This window comes from Sabethes cyaneus, chromosome 3, assembly GCF_943734655.1.
Source record: "Sabethes cyaneus chromosome 3, idSabCyanKW18_F2, whole genome shotgun sequence".
In the NCBI taxonomy this organism is placed as follows: Eukaryota; Metazoa; Arthropoda; class Insecta; order Diptera; family Culicidae; genus Sabethes; species Sabethes cyaneus.
The window spans coordinates 112,186,923-112,206,058 of NC_071355.1; the positions used below are offsets into that span (position 1 = coordinate 112,186,923).

Here is a 19,136-nt window from a genome sequence, read left to right on the forward strand (position 1 = left end):
CTTTAGAATTAGTTCACCAATAGAATTTAGTTTACAATAGAATTAATTTACTTACACTAATTGTGTATACCTACACAGGTAGTCTCAGGCAAACGTTATTGGCCTTGCCAGCGTTGCTGATATTGTTCAGGGTTTTGCGTGAGAAAAAAAGAAAGGGAAATATTTTTGCTTTTGTCAACACTCACGCGTTGACAGTTCGGCACGAGATTTGCTGTAAGTGCGAGCAGCCTACGAAATCTCTTTCAACGCTGGCAAGGCCAATAGCCGTCTACATACACTATTACCCACATATAGATCACGTACCCATAAGCTCCTATAAAAATTGTAAAATTGGCTAATTTAGTTCGAAAACAGACACTGAGGAAGCCTGCAAGTCGTAGGCGAAATACGTATCTGTCGTGAATAAAATATACATAGTAGAATTAAATTGGATAAGTTTTCTTCTTTGTTAATTTTAGGTATAGTTTGAAGTTCTAAACAATCTCCAATTTGACGAATTACGTAGTATATTTTTAAATCATTTAAATTAAAATTTAAATTTTTAAATGGCAAAGAATTGACGTCCGCTATGATCAAGGATCAGTGCTGAATCATTTACGAATAATGAAAACAACAAAGGACCTAGGTTACTACCTTGCGGCACACCTGATTTGTTCGTAATTAAGGTGATTGGTGATTCCGTATTCGAACATAGAGCCGCCTATTTACAAGATACGATTCCAGCCAATTACAAAACCGTTCAGTACAGCCAAGTTTTTTCAGCTTATGCAGAAGCAGCTTATGGTTAACAGTGTCAACAGGGCTGGCAAATGAGTGAACATGTGCAAATATATCACCTCTGTTTTCTAACCTCTATCTCTACCTCCACGAGGTGCCGGCTGGGGTACGGAGAGAGTTATTTTCTCAGCTGGCTTAGCACAGAGAGAGAGACTCTTAATCGGTCTGTTTTACACAATCTGCACTTACGCCCTTTGGCGGTTGGTGCCGAATTGTACGTTTGGGCAAAAATTGAGCCACGGGACCTGATCCTGCCGGGAGTCGGCAAATCAGGTGCCCCTAAGTCAAGGTCTATCTCCATGCCGATGACTGAATGGCTGGAGGGGTGAAAACATGCCAGTCGCGAACGGAGTGCTTTGGGCATCTTGCCCCTACTGTGCCATGCGGGGCTCTGGTACGGTCGATCTTTGTTGCCCCTTGCGTTTCGTGGGAACAGCATAGTAGTCCTGCCCAATTTCCCTTATGGGTTTTACGCCAAGTGCGTTCTGGCCAACTTAATTGGCTTCTTTTACAATTTGCTGTCTGATCTGTGTTGGAGATTGTTTGTGCATATACTCCGCTAGTCAAATAGTTAGAGTCGCACAAATAAATCTTCAACACAAACGGGCAGCAAATTTGTATTTATGCGAAAAACTTTTTCGCTCTGTCACCATCGCATTGGTTCAGGAGCCATATTTTCGCAAAGGGTACTTTCATTCGACGGATATTGGAAACCAGAACTTTGCTGTTTTCAGCAAAACTGGTATGACAAATCCTCGTTTGATGCCCAGGGCATGCATATTGTTGCATAGGTCAATTAGTGCATGCCTTATCTCTGAGTTGACTACTCGAGATATTTGTACAGTCACAGTAGACCTCGTCGTGGATGATGTCCATAGGCGCTATGTCTACTGTTCTGCATACTTACCACACGATGAACCGTCTCCCAGCGACGATTTCAGAAATGTGGTGAGATACCGCCAATCAAGTGGGCTTCCGCTCATTGTAGGCAGTGATGCCAATGCTCATCACATCATTTGGGGCAGCTCGGATATCAATCCGAGAGGCTCTAATTTGATGGAATATTTGAGTAGTACCAACCTTGGAATACTCAACATTGGCAATTGTCCAACTTTCATACGAGCTGGTAGAGAGGAAGTGTTAGATATAACACTCTGCTCTAACAGGATCAGTCATGAGTTGGCACAATGGCATGTTTCAAATGAGACACCAATATCTGATCATTGCTTTATATATTTTGTTCATTTGGGTGTCTCCTTGAACGCTGCAACATTTCGCAATCCGAGATTTTCTGACTGGGAACTCTTTGAGGAGGAACTTGCGACTAAATTTCAAGGATTCGAACCGACGATTGAGTCATCGATCGATTTGGATGTGGCTGTAGATGTCACAACATCTTTTATTGCGGAAGCTTTTGAAGTAGCTTGCCCGCTAAAAACTATTAAAACGACTAGAGGAACACCGTGGTGGAACTCTCATCTCGCGGAACTAAAGAAACGATGCAGGAGAGCCTGGAATAGACGTCGTAGGGATGGCGTGGAGCCTTTCAAGCAGGCCCGGAAAGCCTATGCAAAGGCTCTACGATCTTCAGCACGCACGAGTTGGCACAGGTTCTGTAGCAACGTTTCCAGTTTCGGCGAGGCAAGTCGACTTAATAAAATACTGTCAAAATCGAAAGAATATCAGGTTAATAACATTCGAAGTTCGAACGGTGAATACTGTTCGAATGACAATGAAATCCTGGAATGTCTCTTTTATAGTCACTTTCCGGGCTGTGTGGAACCTGAAGTTCGAAACGATCCAGAAATCGTTTTAGGTGGCTTAGACTCATGGGCTTTTGCTCGGAGACTTGTCACAACTGAAGCGATTGAGTGGGCCGTGAACAGCTTCTCTCGATACAAATCTCCTGGAACAGATGGAATATACCCTATTCTACTGCAAAAAGGATTTTTAGTGCTTTAGACACATTCTGAGAAGGATGTTTGTGTGTAGTATTGCTATTGGGTACATCCCAACTCAATGGCGTGAAATAACCATTAAGTTTATTCCTAAAGGTGGACGCGCGACATACGAGCAAGCAAAAAGTTTTAGACCAATCAGTCTAACGTCTTTCTTGCTTAAATCACTTGAGCGGATTGTTGATCACCACATCCGCGAAACAAGCTTAGTAGAAGTTCCTCTTCATTCAGCACAGCATGCTTATCAAAGTGGCAAGTCTACAACCACTTTATTACATGATGTGGTGGATAAAATTGAGGTTGCTTTTTCACAAAAGGAATCTTGCTTAGGAACTTTTTTGGATATTGAAGGCGCGTTTGATAACGTATCTTTCGCTTCCATTTTGGAGGCTGCTCGTTATCATAATGTGCCTTCAATAATCATAAAGTGGATAGAACAAATGCTTAGTAACCGATTGCTTTTTTCGTCCTTACGGCAAGCAAGCATTTGGAAGCAAAGTGTTTGTGGATGTCCACAAGGTGGCGTTCTCTCGCCTCTTTTATGGAACCTTGTGGCGGACGGCCTATTGAGGAAACTCAATGGTCTAGGCTATCCGTCATATGGTTTTGCGGATGACTATTTCATCCTAGTAGTTGGAAAGTGCATAAGCACATTATTTGTCTTAATGCAGCAGGCACTACGCGTCGTGGAAACGTGGTGCCAAGAAACTGCACTTTCGGTAAATCCGAGCAAAACATCTATCGTCTTATTTTCAAAACGTAGAAATACCAATGGAGCTCGCGCTCTGCGCTTTTACGATTCGGATGTTGATGTTGTGAACGAAGTGAAGTACGTGGGGTTGATTCTCAACTCCAAGCTTGACTGGTCCACAAATATTGATTTCCGAATTAAAAAAGCGTGCATGGCCTTTGTGCAATGTAGACGAGCAATTGGCAACTCTTGGGGGCTTAAACCCAAATACATACACTGGTTACACACGGTCGTTGTCAGACCAATACTGGCGTATGGTTGTCTTGTATGGTGGCAGAGAGGGGAAGTTGTGACTGTCCAGACAAAGCTAAACCATCTTCAAAGGATGTATTTAATGGCAATGACTGGTGCATTTACTACAACTCCTACTGCCGCCCTAGAAGCTATTTTCAATATTAAACCTCTACACTTCCACCTGAAGCAACAGGCACTAATATGTGCTTATCGACTACACGCGATTGGCCTTTGGCAGTCTGTGGACGGTTCCACTGGTCATACTCGATTGTGGTCGCAAATTGTTGCTGAAGACAAGTTTGCCCTTGCTCCTAGCGATGTAACGCTCATGCGTACTTTCCCGTATAGGACTTTCTCAAGTGACTTTCCTCCTAGAGAGGATTGGATGTCAGGCTACATGGAAAAGAAAATTTCCGACTATGTGGTCTGTTATACCGATGGTTCCTTGTACGAAGGTCGCGCGGGTGCTGGTGTTTACTGCTGTGAGCTGGAATTGGAGGAGTCCTATTCGTTGGGTAGTTACTGCACCGTTTTCAAGCTGAAATCTTTGCAATTATGTGCGGAGCTCAGTTTGCACTTCAGAAAGAACTGATAGGCAAGATTATCTACTTCTGTTCTGACAGTCAAGCCGCTATAAAAGCCCTTTGTGCGGCTAATTCTAAATCTAAAACAGTCATCGCCTGCCACACCCAATTAGAAGAACTAAGCATTCTAAATGCCGTTCATCTGGTTTGGGTTCCTGGCCATTCTGGTATAACCGGAAATGAATGGGCTGATGAACTAGCAAGATCTGGAGCAGAAGAGTCGGTTTTCGGACCGGAACCTGCTTTACCAATTGCGGCATGTTGGATAAAACAAAAGATTCGATCTTGGTTTTCATCTGAACATGTACGTTATTGGGAAAATCTTGAAACTTGTCGTCAAACGAAAAGTTTCATTGTTAAGCCTTGTGAGAAGGTTGCGAAATTTCTTTTGCAACACTCAAAGGTAAATTGCAGTATTCTTGTCAGATCACTGACTGGTCACTGCAGACTAAATTATCATATGGCTACGATTCAGCGAGCTGAATCGTTTCATTGTAATTTATGTGAATCCGACTACGGTACACCATATCACGTAATTTGCAACTGTCCTGCAGTAGCACAATTGCGTCATAGGATCTTTGGATCCTATGTCTTAAATGAATCGGATTTTAGGAAACTAAAATTACGAGACATTTTGATGTTCCTTGCCGAAAGCGGTATTGAGTTATAAGCTCTTATTTATCATGGGTATACCCCCCCAGGGGGTGTACTTTTGATAAGTTAACTACCAAGGATTGCAGTATCCCCTCAGGGGTACAAAAATCTCTCGGTATATATATGTTTGTGTTTGTCCAAATTCCTCATCCACCCCTTCCTATTCCTCCTGTTTTCCTTCCCGTCCTCATCAGGTAAATGATGACACGGGCAAGATGGGCAAGGCACAAATCTTCCACATGATTGTGAGGAACGTGCTGCTCGAGCCAAAGATGCTGATACCTGATACCTAAAATTTAAATTTTTAAATGGCAAAGAATTGACGTCCGCCATGATCAAGGATCAGTGCTGAATCATTTACGAATAATGAAAACAACAAAGGCCCTAGGTTACTACCTTGCGGCACACCTGATTTGTTCGTAATTAAGGTGATTGGTGATTCCGTATTCGAACATAGAGCCACCTATTTACAAGATACGATTCCAGCCAATTACAAAACCGTTCAGTACAGCCAAGTTTTTTCAGTTTATGCAGAAGCAGCTTATGGTTAACAGTGTCGAATGCGGCTTTAAGATCAGCATATAGTGTATCTACTTGTGCTTTATTATTATTATTTATTTATTTGCTTCATCCGACAAACTGTCTTAATGAAGATTTGATTTGGCTGGGAAAAGCCGCCTAGAGCAACATGTTACTCGGAGCGGCATAAAAACCCAGCATCTTTTAATTAAACAGAGGCAACACATAGTACATGGCATAACTACATACATTATTCAAATTACACACAACATTCACTAAAAAGAAAATTCATTTTCCCGTCGATTATATTCCAGCGCCATCTGCCGAATAGGTTCATGAAGGCCATAGTTGGTCCGGTGCGGGTCAACACGTAGAAGCCGTTGGTTCCGTTGAGGCCGGAGAGGGCAGTATAGATGCAGTTGTGACAAAATAGCAGGGCAGTCCAGAGCGCCCGACAGAATTTTATAAGCAGTCTTGGCTACAATAACTTTTCTCCGCTGCTCAAGAGGTAATACGCCAACAAGCAGACAGAGTTCCTCGTATGGAGGCAGAGCATCAGGGTTTCTCCATGGCAGCATGCGACAAATTTTGCGTATGAAGCACTTCTGAATTCGCTCAAGACGAACAATCCAATAATCATAATGCGGATTCCAGACAACGCAGCCTGTCTCCAGAATAGAGCGAACCAAGGAGCAGTAAAGGGTACGTAAAGTACCAGGATCACTAAATTCTCCGCCGATTCGGAAAATGGTTCCCAGCTGACGATACGCCTTGTTAATAATGAAATCATAATGCTGCCTGAATGACATTTGGCTATCCAATACGATGCCAAGGTCCGTCACACTATCACTACGCTGTAGTGGTGTGCCGTCAATACAGTAATCAAAAACTATCGGGTACTTTTTACGGGTAAAGCTGATGACAGTGCATTTCTGAATACTGATTAGCATATGATTGGAACCGCACCATTTCACGAACATATCAACCAACTTTTGCAGACTCAAACAGTCAGTGGTTGTCTTAATTTGCAAATAAATTTTTAGGTCATCTGCATAGCACAACCTTGTTCCATGAGGCAATAGTCGAGTGACATCATTAACGAACAGTGAAAATAATAGTGGTCCTAAAATGCTACCTTGAGGTACTCCTGATCCATTCTGAAACCACCTCGAATGAGAAGAGCCTAGTTTAATGGCAATTTTGCGATTGCGTAAATAAGTGCTCAGCCAGGAAAGTAAACTAGATGAGACACCCAATTTGTCCAGCTTGGCTAGCAAAATATCATGGTTCACACGATCGAATGCCGCTTTCAGATCAGTGTAAATGGCATCGACCTGATTACCCTTTTCCATAGTATGTAGACATAGAGAGGTGAACTCCAGTAAGTTTGTAGTAACTGATCGGCCCGGATAAAATCCGTGTTGCGATGTGGAAATATAACTTTTCACTCGGAACAAGAGATGGTCATAGACAATTGCCTCAAAAATCTTAGAACAAGCGCATAGGGAGGTGATTCCACGGTAGTGCTTCACACTATGCTTGTTGCCTTTTGTAAATACAGGAAACATGAATGACGACCTCCAACTTTCGGGAAATTTTTGCGCTCGTAGAGAAAGGTTGAATAAGGTAGCGATTGGAGCTTTCAGGGTATCACAGCATTTTTTTAATAGGGCAGCAGGAATTCCGTCAGGTCCAGGGCAATACGATTGTTTCATTTTATGAACAGCATTAGCAACGTCTTCTGCAACAACAATAAAAGGTCCAACTGAGAATTCGGCGTCAGGAACGTAAAACAGGGCATCATCCAAGCTATCAGGCAAGACTGACTCCGTACAAAACACACTCTCGAAGTATTTAGCAAATAAAGCACATTTACTACTAGTGGAGGATGCAACATCATTATCCAAGAAAATAGTAGATGGAAGGCCGTCCTCTTTCCGTTTACTATTGACAAATCGCCAAAACTGTTTAGGGTTACTTCGCAGTTTACGTTCGGTGTAGCGTACATAGTTGCGATAAAGGCTTTTGTTCAGAGACTTATATTTTTGACTAGCTAATTTGAAATTTTGACGATTGCGTGCACTACTGGATGAGTGGTAAGCACGAAGGCAACGATTTTTCTGGCGTTTTAGACGGTTTAGTTCGCGGTTTCCCCATACTGGCTTACAGCGCGGTCGTACTCGGGGGACATGCTGCAATATAAGCTCATGAACTTGGACAATAAAGCTAGCAACTGCATCATCAACATCGGTATAGCTGGTTAAAAAGGACCAATCAGCATTGCTTAAAGCCACATTTATTGCATCGAAATCACCTCGCCGAAAATCGTACGCATTAGAGTCAAATTCATCATAAAATAGCGAACTGATAGGCTTGTCATATCTAATCATAACGGGAGGATGATGAGGATCAATATTGCAAAGCTCATCAACTGCAGTGGTCACTGAGCAGGCTGGCAGAGCATGACTGTTAACAAAAATTAGATCCAAAAGCCTGCCATTATGATTGAGCACTGGGTTGACCTGGTAGAGGCCATTTAAGGCAACGCCGTCTAGAAGGCAAGAACTGCCAGAGTTAATATGAGAATGCAGAGTATTGACAATCAAATATCTGTTGATATCATGTAGCTTCCAGGTTAGACCAGCACGGTTGTAGTCGCCAAACAGTAAAAGATCATCACTGGGACCGAGAGAATCGTTTACCTTATTAATCGTTGAAATATGCCGTTGGATCACTTCAGCATCATTGCGTAAATTAGGAGGAACATAAATAACACCGATCGCTAACTTTGTAGTTCCAGTAGAAACCGTTATCCATAATTGCTCCAGTAACTCATCAATTGCATTCGTTAATAACGTGGACGACCAATTACGCCGAACTGCAATTAGCACACCACCGCCAGATGACTTGTTGCTGTTGGTCGGGCAGCGATCAGTGCGAAAAACAGTATAGTCCTCGCCAAACAGCTGATTTGAGATAATTTGAGAATCAAGCCATGTTTCAGTTAAAACAATACAATCATATGAGGAATCCGACACTGCCAAGCTGAATTCGGTTATCTTGCTGCGGAGACCCCTAGTGTTCTGATAAAACAGAAGGACAGGCTCAGGAACAGAAACTCTTAGCTGAGGCAAATCATCATGCGTTGCGGTGTCGCCGAATGAAGAGCTATGGCAGAAAGAAACAGAATAATCTTTTTGCAAATTACTAGTAGGCATTAACTTAACTGGATTGGGGGCCCGGTGGCCCCCATAGTCCAACGATGGATGACCATTCAAATTTAGGCTGGCTGACGAGGGGTAGCGGTATCCTGGGCTGGTACTGAAGGATCTGTTCGCGGAAGCTCGTTCGCACTGGGAAGCCAAAAATCTCGGGATACAGTTCCGCGTTCTTCGAAGGCACGAAAGTAAATTCCCTTAGGCCAGGTAGATGGATCCAGCGAAAGCTCCTTTAGATTTAAATCAACACCGACTTTGAATGACACAAAGGCAAACGAGTTCAAATCGGCATCTTTTTTAATCAATTTCTTAACAACGGGATGAGCGCCAGGCATACATGACTCAACAAGTGTACAAACTTCAGCTTCAGAGACGTGCGGGGCAATGCGCGAAAGATACAGCCAAAATTTTTCAGCTGGCTTAGGCACTGTTTCGATAGCAATATTAATATTATCAGCCATCCGAGTTCCACCATACAATTTTTTCGTTACTTTTGGTAGCTTCGGGGTAGCATCCGGCGAATGCACTCTCGGGCGCTTATTTGTACGATTATTTGATGAAATTGCAACGGACGGGGATGCAACGGATAGCATTTTATCAGAAACACGTTTAATGCATTCATTGGTTTGTGCAAGCTCTTTTTTGATGCCATTCATACAGCAGTTGATCACATCAGACACCGAAGAAACCACCGCTTTGGTTAAGTCAGACGAAGTATTCTTATTATTTTTTAATTTTTCTACCGATTTCAAACAACCAGTACAGAACCATAATAAATTCGGCTGATTATTGGCAAAATCGAGATTCGCGCGATCCCAACCAAAACATTTTAAATGCCCAACACTTTCGCACAGATAGCATTTAATTTGATTTAGGTTTTTAATCGGTTTCGCACATTCATAGCAGCACTTATCCATGACGCAGCTTTTGTGTTGCAGAAAGGAAAGCCAAAAGCAACTGATGGTAAGTTTTGTTCGATCGGCAAGCAACGAATGATAAACAGCTTCAATAGAAACGGATCACAACAATAGCCGAATATTTTTGATATTTGTGAATTCGATTAAATAAGCAGTTATCACGACGAATAAATCGGTTTTCCAGTAATCAAGAGTAGCGATGTAAAACTGTACACAAATCACGATTTTAGGTGCTTTGATTACACTAGAAACTCAATTTAAGACGTAGAGCAAATAGAAACGCACTGTCGACGCCATACATTTCAATGATAATTACTTGTGCTTTACAACTACTATTTCTAATGCAAAGCGAAACGAAGTTTACAAGATTGGTTTCTACTGGTTAATACACTCATTATGTTTACCCACTGCCAGAAAAACATGTACTTTTATGAAAAGCCTGCGGCCAAAATATCATTTATAGAAAGGTGCGTCAAACTTACAACGCAAATTGAAAATAACGCTCAATTTTGAAGCCCAATTTTGGTGTTTGGAATGCCTGTTATATATAATCTATAATGTTAATACATGCGTTTGAGTTGTATCTTTCATTTCTAGAATGGTTCGGTTGGATAAAATGAGGTTGAAGAGAGTTATGAGCTCCGTTCCCACTTACCCCGTATTTCCACTTGCCCTGGGGTACCTTATATCAAAACTACTCAAAAACAACATTAACACATAAACCATGCTTCGTAAACAACAAATTTTTACGATAGATTCAAGTTATCAAAGTAGTCAACTATCCATGCCAATGTAGTTTACTCGGAATCTATAAGGATAAATCATTGAATCGCACTTTTATCCCTTTCGCACTTTTATTCTAAATTCTTTTTTTATGAAATTGCAATATGTAATGATGATTTTGGCGCCAACGCCGTTTGGTGATATTTGACCGAAAACAATTTCAAAACATTATTATACAGTAATAACCAGTTTTTTATCTACCTTCTGCATTGTGTCAAAGGATTCCCACTGTATCCAGCTGGACATGAGCAGACCGGCCTACCTCCCGTTGTTTCGTAACACATTGCACCTATGCCACATGGTGATCTAGTACAACCTTGTGCTGTATAAAAAAGGAATTTAATTTAGTGTAAGCACTAACGTGTGTGGTTGGATATAATGTTTTTCATTCATTTAAAATCGTGTTAAATTTTTGTTTATGTATGCATGATTTTCAACCACCAAATGAGGTTTGACAATTAGGCTAGATTTTGTAGTCTTATTTCAATGTGAAATGTGAAGTGCTAAAAGAAAGCAGTAGGGGAACTGTGGGTAAGCCGAACAGGATGGATAAGACGGACAGGTAGTTGATGTTGCCAGTTAAACATTAAAATTCGTAAATGTTTTGATGGGCATCAAATCTTCTTACTCATGATGTCTGAAACGTTCCCATCATCATTTAAAAAATTGAAAATTGGAAGTGATTCTGCGTGCGGATGTAACTTTTATGTCAATTACAGGTCAGTGGATGTAACTTTTATATCCATTGCAGGTCAGTGAATATCTATACCTATAAAAATGGATTTCTGTCTATCTGTCGGGATGTTCCTTATAGAATCGAAAACTACTGAACCAATCGTCGTGAAAATTTGCATGTTTTGGGGTTGCATGAGGTTTTTGGGGCCAGGGAAGTTTCTTTGAAACAATTTGTAAACAATTTTCTTAACGTATAAAACCACCTTTTTAATTCAACCACCTTTAACATTTAAGATCGAAATTAGTCCAAATTAATGTCCTGAAGGTAAAACGTCATCGATAAGTGAGCGGTTATCCTTTCCTTTTGCCAGATTGTATCCAGACTGCAAGAATTTGTTCTGAAATTCAGAATTCTCAAAGCGAGGAAAATCAGCGACTCGCTTGTCCGAGAATAGATTTGAACGTTTCATTTGCTGCTTTGCATCGATTAGTTGCTGGCAATTCTTTACATAGTTTCCATAGTCAAGCATTACATTTAGATTAATTTCTTTTGAAAATGATGGACAAGACAAGGCAGGACGGACCCATAGTGATACTAATGTTTATTTGACTGTCAACTCAGTATAAGCAAAAACATTCCATCAAGAAGACTGGTATCACTTGCTCGCGCCCATACAAATGACAAGTAACAGAAGCAACAGTGCACCCCTCCCGACAAAAGTTGAAGCTGTGTGCATGTATTGGTGGGAAAAGATGTGTGCGAGCGTGGCAATGCATTGCATACGTGTTTGTGTACATCCATATTCTAATATACACATACTAGTATGTGGTAGTTCAACTTTAACTCGGCAAAGAGCATTGCTGTTACTGTCTCTCGACTTTTGGCAGACTTGCCAGTCTTCTTGATGGAATATTTTTGGTATAAGGCAGTACGGTACAAAACATTTTGCAAACAACTTTAACCTTTTTATATATCAATTTTGTTGATTTTTTCGGTGAAAATAAAAACTATGATGCTTTCAGCGGACGTTTCGACTTACTATCCTTCAGTCATTGACTACGCATTAAACATCTATTCTCACTGCGTCGTCCTCTATAACTCTATAGCAGTGAGAATAAATGTTTAATGCGTAGTCAGTGACTGAAGGATAGTTAGTCGAAACGTCCGAAGAAAGCATCATAGTTTGAATTTTCACCGAAAAAATCAACAAAATTGATTAATAAAATTCACGGTGACGAACTCTAACAATTTAACCTTTTTAGTAGCTTTCAATCATGAGAAAGAATAAAACGCTGTAAAAAATTATCGACTTGCAAAAATTTGGATTTCTCAACCTGCAGCACAACCTAACATATGTTATGTTGTTAACATAACAATTTTTTGATATCATCAATTCAGATACATAAATACATATAGTGTTTGATGTTGAAGTAAGATTTGAGGCGCCATTAACATTCATTCGAAAATAATTTAATATTGTCAACCTGCAGCCTCAACAAAGTCTATATATGCTGCATGTAGCATGTATACCTACATGAAGAATCGTATTATTACATGCATGGATATATGCTACTATCGCCACAAAGAAACTTACGTAGTCCTGCGTCATCTATATGTGGTCGTATTTTGTACACAACCCTTCTAATTTTATGTTGATTTTATCACATTTGCTGCTAAGGTGCACCATTTGAACTATGAAAGTCAGAAGTGTCCGGTATTGGGGACAGACCGGTGTTGGGGACTTCACCCTAATATACGTAACCTGTCCAAAATATATGATTCACCCTATGGTATACTAGAATTTTACGAACGTTGTTAGTGTGTCATGATTTTATGCATTATTCATCGGAATATTAGAGTGAATATGAATTCTTTACTTCAAAATGGATTATTGCCATCAGCATATCATCGATCCAATAAATTAGTTATGGCGTACCTGAGATTCTGCATGCAGTCACTAGCACAATGATCAAAAACAATGTCGATTTAACCATTTTTCTGTAAAAGTAGCAATATTAATAGAATTAATGTTGAAATTTATCCGCAAATTGAAACAAAACATTAGCTACATGTATTCAAAACGAAAACTTTTAACATTTAAATTACACGCTTCTTCCAACTGATTTGCACGTCTCTTTGAGAATATGAGCTCAGCTTAAGATTTTTGTCTTGTTTACAGGTAAGTTACCTGTAAACTAAAATTAGTAACATGTTGGGCCACTCTCATGATGGCATTTAAGACCAAAATTAATCATAATGTGACGACCCCTCGGTCGGCGCGCCTCGAAACCACAAGAGTCAACGCTGAGTTCTGCACAAAGACACAACCCGTCAAATGATATCGGTCGGACTCAGTCGCTTGCAGTTGTTATTTTATCAGATCTGCGTGATCATCGTGGACAATAGATAAAGAGTAACAAAGATCGTTGATAACGTGGTTGTGATTATGTATATGAAATTTATAAAATCGTTTAAATCTACAATATTATATACTTAATTCTATCACTAATTAACATCAAAGTTGAACTTAAAGCTAGTGAATTAGGGTATGATACGGATACTTAAAATACTATGCTATATTATGTGAATTTATGCTTATATTCTACCAATGTATTAGCCTAACCTTAAAACTACAAAGCTACGAATATTTGGTCCTAGTGGAGTAACTATTTAATAGAGTTCTACTTGGATAAATTTACAATTAGATCGGTGAGGAAAATTCATTTAGTTGCCTATTATAAATCGCTAAGTTTAGTTTGTACAGATGCAGTATTGAAACCCATGCTGGCTGGTGCGTATGCATATTAGATGCATCCCAATTAGGGCTGTCTAACCGGTAGTACCGGTAGTACCGAAACCGGTAATACCGGCCAATTTTTGGATACCGAAATACCGGTTTTGGAAAGGCAAAAAACCGGTATTTCCGGTATTTTCTAATCTGCTTGTTTTTTCCAACCCCTTACGCGAATAAGAACTAAATTTGATAAAAGATTATAAAACTCTTAGAAAAACAACTTGGTGTTAATGCCGACGAGATTCTACGACTACTAACAATGAAGAGAGTGAAGTTGTGGGTCACATAATTATAGCTCTTGAACCCGCTTAAAGCACAGTAGAGTAACTTTGCTGTAAAAATGTTTCATTGTATAAGCCAAACGTCGGGTTTCAATTTATTTTTGAACAACTTGGTATTCAAATGCCAACAAATTATTCGAAGCTCTCAAATAACGAATTTAGGAAACAAGATCAGGGCCCAGAAACGTCACTTACAATAGTAAATTGCAGTGTTGGGCACCGTTAATTCGCTAATTCGCTAACCAATTCAATTTGCTCGATAATCGAGGAAGTTTCGCGAATTACTAATCGCAAACTGCAAATTACAGGCACAGTTTTTTTTAACATATCACAACAACTTGCATTGTAATCTATCACTGTACAAATTATTACTTTCTTAATAAAACTAAGATCAAAACCTATAATAATGGATTAAATGCTCAACAGTTTATTAATTTCAAAATTAATAGCGGCACTTCATTTGGAATTACGGATCAGCAACAATTCGGCTAGTCTGAGTATAAATTATGAAGCCTAATTAGCGTTTCGCGATTGCTCGGTTAGCGAATTAGCGGTACCCAACACTAATAAATTGTTATTCAACAATGAAGTAATGAAGCTCCAGTTTTAACTGAAGCAGCGCCGCTTCATTTCAAAAATCAGCGTCATTGAAACGATTTTCACTTCATCATGACGACCGGCTTTAAAGTTTCATTTGTATTTCTCTATCAAATGTTCAGAAAAAGGTCAGCCTAGACTTTGAATGCAATTGAATTGATGTTGAGTAACATTTCCTACATTAATCTACTCAACATCGACAAATCGTGCATGACTGTCAATCGTCATCATTTGACACAGTCAGTAGCTTCAGCTGAAGCTTGCGCGAAACGTTCTGCTCAACAAATGAAACAAGTCGCTTCATATATGAAGCGAATGTAAGGAAAAGTTAGCTTCATTTATTTGTTTCGACGATGCCGGGCTCTGATCAGAATACGGGGATCTTTGCGCGTTTTGAGCATTCTTGCCAACAAAGGATCTGCCAGGAAAGAATTTGGAATATTTTTCAAGTCTTTCGAGTGATACATTGATTACACAAGGAGATGAAATCTGCATCCCACTATATTGGAATAGTGGGATTGATAACAGAGAAGAGAAGGTATTCGTGAACGATGATGAAGAGGAAGACGTTATGCTGGAGTTCCGGTTTGGGGATGGTGAAAAAACTGTTGAGAGGCTGTAGGAGACCGGGGCATTAATTATGCTGGAAGCAACAATACAAGATATTTTGTAAATAATTAAAGGCGAGTCTCTCTACTATAAATTTGAAGAAATGAAAGGAAAGTTCGTGATGTGCTTAAAATCGTTCGCTAGACATCAATGAAAGCGGAAGTGTTTTTATTGTTGGAAGTGTTGGCAATAAAATTCGTTCTACAGTAAGGAAATTAAATCGTTAAGTGTATTATATCTGCTTCAATTCTATTTTGCTAAGTAACAATACTGAAGCTAATGTTTCAAAATAAAAAATTTACTGAAAAACATCAACATTTCTATTGATTTCGAATAATCTGCTAATACCGGTATTTTACCGGTATTACCGGTATTTTCTACGCCAATACCGAAATACCGGTTTTCACCAAAAGCGCCCAATACCGACAGCCCTAATCCCAATACACATAAGTGACGGTAAAATTATTATCAAACTTAAATTATAATATTTGCAAGACGTTAATAAGCTACAAAATTACTCACAGAACTATTTGGTTTACTAGAGCTAGAAAGTGGAACAGTAAAATAACAAATAAACAAATGGCAACTCTGTCATGTTTACGGGTGTGCTTTAAGTGATTTTTTTTAGTAGGTATATATATATTTACAATAATAGTTCGTATTTACAGAAGCATGTCTATGTCTATATCTTTCCTGTCTATCTTAAGGTAAAATACTAAAGAACGACTAAACTTTTTGCTCAGCAGTTGACAAAAGTTAACAAAATGAGTTTTAGCAAATATTTAAATTATTCCCGAATATGTTCTTAAACATTTTCCGATGATTCCACCTCAGTTCTCTCAATTCTTTCTTAAAAACGTATAGGCCCGAGTCTGTTTCTCCCACATTGAAAGCTATTACTCTCACAGTCAGCCACAATGCAGCTTTTTCTTTTTGCACCTTATCATTGATCTCGAATAGCAGAATATCCTCTAAATCATCAACATTATAATTGAAACGTGTTCGAACAATTTGGCTACACCAACCCCAAACTTTTTTAGCGTTTGGACAGAGTTTTAATCTGTGAAGATTGTTATCTACTCTACCGCAATTTTTTCATCTCTGTATTGTGGAACGAATGTTGTAGGCAGAGAGTTTTCACCGTTTGGAATTATATCATTCATAAAACAAAATACTTTCGCTCGGTCGCTCATTGGAATAAAATTATAGTTAAGATTTTTCCAGACTATTGTCCAACAAAGGTCAATTTTCGTTTCGATTTTGGGAGAAAAGTTATTTGCATCAACAAAATAGCTGTAAAGTTGCTTTGTAGATTCCAGCGATGATCTAGTTTTAGTTTCTCGTGCTACATCAATCCATTCCCTTGCATTCTTCGTTAACTTCGTTAAATGTTTAGAGCCAGTTTGAGGCTAAATTATATTCCCACAAGCTGGCGGCAAGTTCAAGTTGTCTTTATTCCTAAAGCAAATAAAAAAGACAAAAAAAGTCCAAAATCTTTTAGGTCTTTCGTCAATCATGTTAAAACTGATAGAGAGACTAATTGACGACTATATTAAATCAAAGTACAGGTATACCTCGATATAAGACAGCCTCGTTATAAAACAACTTCGATATAAGACAATTCGATATAAGACAATTTTGTCTTATATCGAAACAAATCCCTTTGACATAGCTGTTAACGATACCAGAGCTGATTTTCCATTCTGAAATCGGTGCCATGAAGATGTTCATTATTTCAAAATAACCCCAAAAATAGTAAAAAACTAATAGTTCAAACAATAATAAATAGTTCAAAAACCGTAAACACATAACACAGAGCAAAATTGGCGACCGCTAATGCAATTTTTTTTTGAGAAAACCATGTTTCGATATAAGACAATTTCGATATAAGACAACTTTTAGAAATTATAAATTGTCTTATATCGAGGTATCCCTGTACCTAGAAGCGATCCCTTTAAATAGAAATCAATTTGCATACCAACATGGAAAATCAACAATAACAGCACTTCACTCACTAGTAACAAAAATCGAGAAAACATTCGAAGCCAAAGAAATTCTACTAGCTGCCTTTTTGGATATTGAAGGAGCATTTGATAATGCATCTCATAACTCAATCAAGAATGCTATGATAAGACGAAATTTCGACAAAACTATTGTAAATTGGATTTTTGAAATGTTACAAAAAAGAGAGATAACTTGTAGTCATGGAATGACAGCAAACACGGTAAAAACTGTAACAGGCTGTCCACAAGGAGGAGTTCTCTCTCCTCTGCTATGGCCACTTGTCGTTGATGAATTATTATCACACCTTGAAACGGAAGGATTCGAAATTGTTGGTTTCGCTGATGACGTTGTAATTATAACCCGTGGGAAATATGAACAGGTCATCACCGAAAGACTACAATATGCTCTAAATTTAACAACATCGTGGTGCACAGATGAGGGGCTTTCTATTAACCCTTACAAAACCACTGTCGTTTCATTTACGCGAAGAAGAAAAATTAAAATACCGGATTTGTATTTGGAGGGCACCAAATTAGTCCTGTCTCAAACCGTAAAATACTTAAAAGTAATTCTTGATAGTAAACTAAATTGGAATTTCCATTTGGATCAGATAATTAGTAAGGCTACAAATGCCTTATGGATAAGCAGGAAAACTTTTGGAAACAAATGGGGACTGAAACCTAAAATGATTCATTGGATTTATACAGTCATAGTAAGACCCAAAATAATATACGCGGCCCTGGTGTGGTGGCCAAAAACGAAGATTAAACAGGCACAGAAAAAACTGGAAAAGTTACAGCGGCTTGCTACCATCTCCGTTACAGGAGCAGCTTACAGTACACCTTCTAAAGCCCTAGATGCCATTCTATGCCTACTTCCACTTCATCTATTCGTGCAATTAGAAGCTGAGAAAAATGCACTAAGGCTAAAAAGAACAAACAAGTTCCTTGATGGTGACCTTAGGGGCCATCTCAGTATTCTAAAGGACATCAAAATAAATCCAATAGTAACTCATGAAGACTGGATGGATAGGCAATATAACTTTGAACGACTATTCCATGTTATTGAAACAAGTCGCATGGAATGGGAATCAGGGGGCCTAATATTCAACCAGGATCGATTTAGAAAATAATACTGACGGTTTTAAATTTAACAACAGAGTTGGTGCCGGAGTAACGGGTCCCGGAATCAATATATCATTATCTATGGGCCAATGGCCGACTGTATTTCAAGCAGAAATACAGGCAGTAATTGAATGTGCTACAATTTGTCTACGAAGAAATTATAGACATGCAAATATATGTATATTTTCTGATAGCCAGACTGCTTTAAAAGCACTGAAGTCAGTTTCGTGTTCATCCAAACTGGTTTGGGAATGCGTTCAATTACTACAACAGGTGGCCAAAAAAGCACCGTAAGTCTTTTTTGGGTACCTGGGCACTGTGGAATTGAAGGCAATGAAAAAGCGGATCAGTTGGCAAAAGCTGTATCGATAAAAACTTTCATTGGACCAGAACCATTCTGTGGGACCTCAACATGTACCATCAGAATGGAATTAAGTAACTGGGAAAAATCAATGATAGATAATATATGGAATAACAATTTAACAGCTCGCCAATCAAAGCGATTTATATCACCTGACAAAGCAGTAACTCAGAGACTTCTTAGTCTATCCAAAAAAGACTTACGTACTTTCTGTGGCCTAATAACGGGCCACTGCTCTAGTAAGTATCACTTGAAACAGCTAGGCAAACTGGAAGATGACTCTTGTCGCTTTTGT

The 19,136-nt window shown here is 39.1% G+C and overlaps 1 protein-coding gene across 1 annotated transcript in view; it reads right to left on the reverse strand.

Annotated features, from left to right (window-relative positions):
- LOC128744299 (neurogenic locus notch homolog protein 3) overlaps window positions 1-19,136 on the reverse strand; it is a 380,284-nt gene that overhangs the window by 297,438 nt on the left and 63,710 nt on the right. Inside the window, exons 2-3 of the mRNA XM_053841172.1 lie at window positions 13,008-13,069; window positions 10,597-10,717 (exon numbers count right to left, since the gene is read on the reverse strand). Of these exons, the coding sequence (XP_053697147.1) occupies window positions 10,597-10,717; window positions 13,008-13,065 (179 nt within the window). The 5' untranslated portion in view covers window positions 13,066-13,069. The remainder of the gene's footprint in view (window positions 1-10,596; window positions 10,718-13,007; window positions 13,070-19,136) is intronic.